This window comes from Schistocerca gregaria, chromosome X, assembly GCF_023897955.1.
Source record: "Schistocerca gregaria isolate iqSchGreg1 chromosome X, iqSchGreg1.2, whole genome shotgun sequence".
NCBI classification, from domain to species: domain Eukaryota; kingdom Metazoa; phylum Arthropoda; class Insecta; order Orthoptera; family Acrididae; genus Schistocerca; species Schistocerca gregaria.
In genome coordinates this window covers 756,170,705-756,179,394 of record NC_064931.1, presented here as the reverse complement: position 1 = coordinate 756,179,394, position 8,690 = coordinate 756,170,705, and the positions used below count along the sequence as shown (strand labels likewise).

At 37.0% G+C, this 8,690-nt stretch overlaps 1 protein-coding gene across 2 annotated transcripts in view; it reads right to left on the bottom strand.

The window, feature by feature from the left end:
* Positions 1-1,645: 1,645 nt before the first annotated feature.
* Positions 1,646-8,690, bottom strand: part of LOC126298758 (protein FAM107B) — a 198,252-nt gene continuing 191,207 nt past the window's right edge. For both annotated transcript variants that reach the window (XM_049990205.1, XM_049990204.1), the window contains 2 exons: positions 4,554-4,707; positions 1,646-2,926 (listed from right to left, as the gene is read on the bottom strand). In XM_049990205.1, coding sequence (XP_049846162.1) covers positions 2,831-2,926; positions 4,554-4,707 — 250 coding nt within the window. In that variant the 3' untranslated portion in view covers positions 1,646-2,830. The remainder of the gene's footprint in view (positions 2,927-4,553; positions 4,708-8,690) is intronic.

Below are 8,690 nucleotides of genomic sequence, written 5' to 3'. Positions count from 1 at the left end.
TACAAGAAATATAACATCAAAACCATGATCAGTTAAGAGCAAACAATATAGTATGATCCTATGGAGAAGCAGGGGAGATGATTATGTCACATGGACTGGGATGAGTTGTCAATCAGCTTTAGTTTGCTTATACCAGAGGCAATTTTTTAGATTGTTTTCCTCTACATGTCCCCTGCGCTATTAGTGGCAGCATTTCTCATCAATGCAAAATCTGCTATTGATATAAAAGGTAAGTCGGTTTGATTGGCCTTCTTCATATGATGTTGCTTCTCATTCATTTCCCTATAGTTTAAAAATACGTACCACAGAGCACAGTATCACATCATGTATTTTCAAAAAGGTAGGTAGGTAGGTAGGTAGGTAGGTAGGTAGGTAGGTAGGTAGGTAGGTAGGTAGGTAGGTAGGTAGGTAGGTAGGTAGGTAGGTAGACTAGGGAATAATATCCTGGTGACTATGGTAATAGCGTATGACAATCAACAAATTTCTCCTTGTTGCAAATTGTAGTTAGCTAGCATACACACACTACATTCATCAGGAATATGACTGATATGGTATGTGCTCCTACAACCAACCTCATTCCTTCATGGTGAAAACAATCTTACATTTTCAAGTCACTTACTTAAACTCAGCTACAAATGATGCATTCATAATGCAACAGAGGGTGTAAAAGGTTCCTATAAACTTTCAGCGGAGGAAGGCAGTGTGTATCCTGTGACTAGTTACAGACACTTAAATGTACAGATCCTTAAGATGTGAAAGTCAACTATAGCCAAACAATTTTATTTTCTTTAAATACCAAGCACAGGATTTCAAGGATCTGAGAAAAGTAACAGCTTTTGGTCCTGGCCAAAAGCACACCTGTGACAACTTAAATGGTTTCCTGATGTAATACTTGTTTGTATCTTTCAGAGTTTCAGCACAATGCTATTGCTAATTCTGTACATTTTAGGTGAAACATTGTGTACCTTTATTAACACGCATAAGAACTTTAGAAAATTATAAACAGTACACAAATGGCAACCATGGGTAAAAAATCACTGATGATTCAGCCCCACTATACACTGTGAGCCGCAACTGATGTTCAGCAACTTTCAAAGCCATGTTGTCAGAAAATTTCAGGTAACCTATTATCAGCTACTGTGGAACTGATTAAATTTAGTCTGCATACTTATGAGGGACTTAATTTCTTTTGATAACATTAGTTAGTATTGACTTTGAGCAAAAGTGGTTATATATGTAGTCTCAAATTTATCAACTGAGACAGCGTACACAACCATTGTCATGTCCCCACAGACAGAAATCTAGTAATCTTAATCAGAACAACTACGTTGTCATACTATACATACAACTCTCTCAATACCAATCCACTACTTTCTGCAGGTATTTTGAGACCTTCTCATACAACCAGGGGCAAGGAGTAGGAGTGACTTATTTAGTTTAATAAACATACAAAAAAAAGGATTTGTTTCTCAAACAGATATACCTAACCTCTAGAAGATTCACCGACTTGTTTGTTAGAACACATTGTCTTACTTGTGGAGAGATCCATTATTCTGCCCGGTTGATTAAAATGTCTTGATTCATGTTATCCACTAACCTATACAGCAACCTCTGTGTATATGAAGTAATGCAAAAAGGACATTAATATTTTTTACAGTCTTTATTATTTTCAAACACCAATATTCAGAATTAATGTATTAATTTGAAATCACCATTTGCTGTTTTACTTTAAAATAAGATATGTATAATTAATAAAGTATAAATAATACATTTATGAACTCTGTGAGTGAATCCAGTCAGAATGATGGAAGACATGAGTTGTGTGTAACTCAATAATGATGGCAAATACTGAGGAACTGTTTGTGAACAGATTTGGCTGTTAAGAAATGCAGCCTGTCTCTGCTCACATTACTTCCATGCAGCATTAAGAACAAGAAAGTAATGTTATCTACCATTATACAGAACAAATGTCAGAAGAAATTTTTCTTGTAGTATGAGAAATAGTACAGATACAAAAATACCACATTCAAGAAATAATTGCACAAACTGCAATTAATGAACCATGACTCTACAAAAGAAATGAACTAGTAAAAATTAAACATCTCTTATATCTTATTAGGTATGCGATAGCAGAACTGACATTTAATGCAAAATTAAAGTCACTGTTTAAAAATATATACAGTAATAGATCATCCCCTCCATTCATACATGTTCATGAGACTGTATTAAGGCACAGCTAGTATAATCACTTGAAAAGGCCACACACTGTCTTTGAAGTTTGCTGTGTGAGACTCACTATAATGGAGCAGGTAATAATGTCTTAGTCTCTGAACACTGGTTTCAGCTGGTACACAAACACAAATGTTGTCACACCCATCACAATCTTTGTTTAAAAGTCACAGCAAAAACACTTCCTTGCAAAATTACACACCTTCAGCCTCACACATGAAAAACGTAAGTAAAGAAATAATGGTAACACAGTTGTTCACTTGTACTTTTACACATGGAAAACATTTGAGTGATGTGAATTCTTGTGAAATAACACAATTCAGCTGCTGATGTAAATGATACCAAAGCAGCCAAATGAAGCTTTATATAGTCACTACCTCCATATATTTTTTAAATGTTCCAAGCTTAATTTTTTCTCTTTATTTGGGAGCATGGGAAATCGTTATTTCAGCATCAGCAATACCAAACACATTTACTTGTCAGATCTCCATATTTTTTCCCTGCTGCAAAAGACTATAATAGCTTTGGTTGAACACACTGAGGCTTGCCTCACACTCATTACACACAATAAACATTTTACAGACACAATAATCAATAATACTTATTTTGAATCCATTTTAGATCTTAGTCTGGCATGAACTTTCATGAATTCTGGCTCACTACCAGAACAACTGTCTGCATCATCATCTTTCTCCATCTGAAAGAAAAATAAATAAAATAAAATGTATTATTATTATTATTATTATTAGCCATATTTTCTTGTATGAAGGCATGATGGATGAATTTAGTCTGGTACCAACACTGGTCTTATCAACACAGTGGTGTTATTTAGTTTCCTCAACATTAGCCTTAGACAGGGAATTTGCTGTTGTTCCACTTTTCATAGAATAAGAACAAAGCCAGTGAGGTCTTGGCTGATAGAGTGCCACAGGAATTTAATGAGATTAAGATCCATGGGCCTTACTGCCTATTTCATTCAGATAATGTGCTCCTCCAAATCTCACCCACTAGATGACTCTGCTTGAAGGGGCATTACCATCTTCGAAATCTTCATCAGTTCTTTTCAGACAGATTGCCTTCTAATCAAAGAGCATGAAGTCTACACAATTACTGCACCTAAAGGATTTAAAGGTCAAATGTACGATGACATTTACTATATTGAGATCATCAATGATAAAATCCACTTCAGTTGTAAAAATTATTTATTTCTAAAAAGGAAAGTGCAACCTGGTTTCAAGACATGCCCCAGCTTCAGGTGCACATTAAAATGTGAATCCACGAAGGATACATAACTATGGTTAACCTATTTTAACCTCAGTTATGCACCCATTGTGGACTCTCATTTCAATATTTGTCTAAAGATGGGGCATGTCCTGGAACCAGATTGTGCTTTCCTATTTAGAAATAAATAGTTATTACAACTGTATCAGATTTTCACATTGATGGTGAATAACTGTTGTGGATGTCTAGTCAAGAAGAACATGTATATTTACGTACATCAGCAAAAGTTCGTTTGGGGCAGAATGAACACATCTTCTTCACTTCTAGAAGGCTTCTATGTTGTCCTCTGTTGACTTTGGATGGTCAGTTTATGGGTCAACTGAAGGAACATTACTGAAAATCATGAGTGTTCTTCATCATGATAAAATTAGGATAGTTTCCACAGCATCTTTCTGGTTCAAAAAACGTCAAAATTTCTGACTCCTTAGTCAAAACAAGTTTATTATGATTGTCACATTTGTCCACCATCAGCGCAACTGACTATCATGGGGGGGGGGGGATCTGGGTTTCATTCTCGGTACTGCCAGGTATATTTAGTTGGTGGGGGGACTGGAATGGGGTGCACTCAGCCTTGTGGTTCCAACTGAGGAGCAACTTGACTGAGCATTAGTGGCATCAAGTCTGCTAACCCAACAATGGCCAGGAATGGTGTGCTGACACCATGTCCCTCCATCTTGATAATGCCATTAGCCAAGGAGGACAACAGTTGGTCAGGTCTGACTGGCCTGTCTGTGGCCAGAATGATGGTGCTTGCTCGCTCGTGATCATTCACTTTAACTTACAAACATACACTATGGTATATTAGAATTACTGCTGAGGATATTCTTGCCTAAATTGGTGGCTGTTAATTGCCTGGTGACAGTAAAAAAATAAACAAGCACCATATGTTGTTTCTGTTTGTTTTGTAAAAATTTTGCAAATGATTTTCCAGGGCAAATAGTTCTAAGCAAGATAACACAACTTTTAACAGAGGGGTTAGAGAATTTTTGAGAAAATTATGACTCCTCTCAATTTTCGCTATTTTAACTGCAAAATATAATTACCATTAGCAATCGTTTCTGTCGTTCTTCAATGAGCCTCTGTAGATCAGACAGGGAGCTGGCCTTCTGCTGCTCCAGTTCTCGTCTCGCTTGCTGCTCACGGTGGCGACCAAATGCTCGCTGCAGTTCTGACTTTTGATTCAAGACATTTTTCCCACTGGAACATACATTACATGTAACACTATGTGTTTACTTTGTAACCTACACGTTTACTGAAACAGGAAAATATTACCAGTGAAACTAACATATACAGGGTGGTCCATCTGAAGTTTAGGATGAGATTATCTCGAAAACTATACGTCAGGTAAAAACAGTGGGTAAGGCAAGTTTGTAAGCTCAAAGGGGGACATCAAATGATACTACACGTGGCCCCCACCCCCTTGGGTGTGGTGGGGGGCAACTTTTAAATCTTAAATGGAAACCCCCAGTTTTATTGTAGATTTGGATTCTCCATAAAAAGTAATCAAGTTTTGTCTGAAATATTTTATTAAACCATTGATAGATGGCACTGAAATCAAGAAAAATTAAAATTGGGGAGGAGCTCCAACTTATTTAGAATGATCTGAGAAGGCCGCATAAAACTGATACAAAATGTGCTCCAATTCTTTCATTACGCCAAATTAAGCTTTTTTTTTTTTACAAAATGTATCTTAGCCGCCACAGTTTTTGATGAAGGGAGGTGGAATGGTATAAAAATCTCATTAGGGAACTCTTCACAATTTCATTACTCACCCAACTGTGGTGCTACCACAGCCAAACTGCAAACACAGAAGTTGGTGCAATGTGATCAGACGTCATGTCACTTCACTTTCAGACCGTGAAACGTAAACATCAACAGATGAAACTGAATTATTCTTTAGTGAAACACGGCTCACTATCCTCCTACAGATATTGTTGATATGATATTAATTTTAGGTGAATGCCATAACAATTACACTGCAGCCGCGCAATTGTATGTGGATTGTTTCCCAAACAGACAATGTCCAAGCGAAAACATCATTTGAAATTGCACTCTACGAGCTCACAATGGCTACATGCACTGTGCACCTCGTCATCGTGAAGAAAATGAAAATGATGCTTGTACCCTTACTGTTTTCACCTGTGTTCAACTGGATCCCGAAATGAGTAGTCGTGCGATTCAAAGACAAACAACTGTTTTCAGGATTTTGAAGGCACACAAATACCATATCACACTGACACAGGCATTAATGCTGAAAGATATGCAAATACGCGTGCATTTCTGCCAATGAGCCTTGGAAGTGATAAGAGGTGAGGATTTTTTTTTTATTTTTTTATTTTTTTTATACGTTAGGTTATGAAGCCACATTCAAAAACAATGGCTAATTAAATCGTCATGATTATCATTATTGGTCCCCTGTCAATCCACACTGGCACAGACCTGCTGACAATCAACACAAATGGTCGTTAATGGTCTGGTGTTGAGTTTTAAATGGTTATTTGATAGGACCATATTTTTTTGGCCGAAATGTTACTGGGGAATCTTATTTACAACTTCTCTAGGACGATTTGTTGAGGCTAATGGAAGATGTTGATTTAGAAACTAGGCAACGAATGTGGTTCCAACAGGACAGAGCAGATCTCCATTATGCTAAAAATGTGTGGAATGTTTTTAATTTATGGTACCCTGGTTGGTGGATTGGACGTGGCGGACCAATTCAGTGGCCTCTACGTTCACCAGACCTAACACCTCCTGATTTTGTCTTGTGAGGTAATTTAAAAAATATTTTTTGCGACAGACAGCCCACAACCTGAAACGAAATGGAGCAATGCATTCGAAGTGTGTGTGTGCAGCCATACCACGGGATGTGCTGCTCAAAACTGTGGACAACGTTCGCAGATGATTCACTTTATGAATTGAGGCAAATAGGGATAATTTTGATCAATTTCTTTGTGGTTAATTTCATTGATTAAGCACCCCAAATTGTGAGAGGCAAGGGGACTAACACTAATGAAGCACCCCATGTGCTCATCATTCTACTACATCCATGTCGTCGTTCCTGGGTAACGCTAAAAGTAGGATACAGTACATTTTGTACAAAAACAGCGTAATGAAAGAATTCATTTACATTTTGTATCGATCTGATGCGTCCTCCTTTGATTATTCTAAATAAATCACAGTTCTTCCCCAATTTTAATTTTTCTCACTTTCAGTGCCATCTGTCAATGGTTTAAAAAATGTTTCAGACAAATCTTGATTACTTTCTTATGGAGAATCTGAATCTGCACCACTATTTTTACCCGATGTATAGTCTTTGAGATAATCTCATCCGAAACTTCAGATGGACCACCCTGTATATTAACATTAAGTGAGACATCAAACTGTTTTCTTCAGATACATATTCATGCCAAATAATTTGAAATTCTTGTGCATCAAGGAGTTCTCCATTCTTCCAGTGACAAGGGAAAAAAAGGAAACAATAATTATGACTGTCAGCATATTTTATTCAACTCATTTTCCAAGACCAGATATAAACACAAATTCTCGTCTTCATACTAATTTCTAATGTACTCAAGAGTAACTTTACACATCAGTGGGAATAACGTTTTAACAAAATGTCAGTTTGGTTTTCAGAAAGGTGTTTCAACAGATAGTGTTATACATGCTTTCACTGATCAAATTTTAAATGCTCTGGATAGTAGAACATCACCAATTGGGATTTTCTGTGATCTCTCTAAGGCTTTTGATTGTGTGGATCATGAAATCCTCTTAGATAAGCTGAAGTACTATGGAATGAATGGTTCAGTACACAGATGGTTCACTTCATATTTAACTGGTAGAATGCAGAAGGTTGAAACAGTAAACCCACATAGTACACAAAGGGCATCAGATTATTCAGACTGGGGATGTATCAAGAATGGGGTACCACAGGGTTCTGTCTTGGGGCCTTTATTGTTTTTAATATATGTTAATGACTTGCCTAATTATATTCATGAAGATGCAAACTTGGTTCTCTTTGCAGATGACACAAGTATTGTAATCAAGCCTAAAAAGCAAGAATCAGCTGAGGAAAATGCAAATAATGTTTTTCAAAGAGTTATTAGGTGGTTTTCCGCAAATGGACTTTCATTGAACTTTGAAAAAACACTGTACACGCAGTTCAGTACAGGGAAAGGCATAACACCGGAAATAAATATAGAGTGTGGGGGAAAATCTTTAGCTAAAGCAGATTGTTCAAAATTTCTGGGTGTCTGTATTGATCAGAATTTAAACTGGAAGACACACATTGACAATCAACTGAAACGATTGAGCTCAGCTACCTATGCTATTAGTGTCATTGCAAATTTTGGAGACAAGCACATCAGTAAGTTAGCTTACCATGCATATTTTCATTCGTTGCTTTCTTACGGAATCATCTTTTGTGGCAATTCATCACTAAGAAAGAACATATTTATTGCACAAAAACGTGTTATCAGAATAATATCTGGGGCTCATCCAACATCATCTTGTAGACAATTATTTAAAGAATTAGGGATATTGTCAGTAGCTTCACAATATATATACAGCCTAATGAAATTTGTTGTTAGTAACCCAGATCACTTCAGAATTAATAGCACAGTCCACAGCTACAATACTAGGAGACAGGGTGACCTTCACTACCGTTCATTGAATTTGACATTGGCACAAAAGGGGGTGAATTATACTGCCACAAAGATTTTTGGTCACTTGCCAAACAATATCAAAAGTCTGACAGACAACCAATCGGCATTCAAAAGTAAGTTAAGGGAATTCCTGAATGACAACTCCTTCTACTCCATAGATGAATTTTTAGACATAGGCTAAAGAAATACAGTTAAGTATTAACAATTGTACCGTATATAAGACTAACAAAGATTATTTGGGATAAATGAATCTTTTGTACTTTGACACGTTCCACATCATTACGAAAGAATCGTGTTCACCAACCAACCAACCAACCAACCAACCAACCAACCAACCAACCAACCAACCAACCAACCAACCAACCAACCAACCAACCAACCAACCAACCAACCAACCAACCAACCAACCAACCAACCAACCAACCAACCAACCAACCAACCAACCAACCAACCAACCAACCAACCAACCAACCAACCAACCAACCAACCAACCAACCAACCAACCAACCAACCAACCAA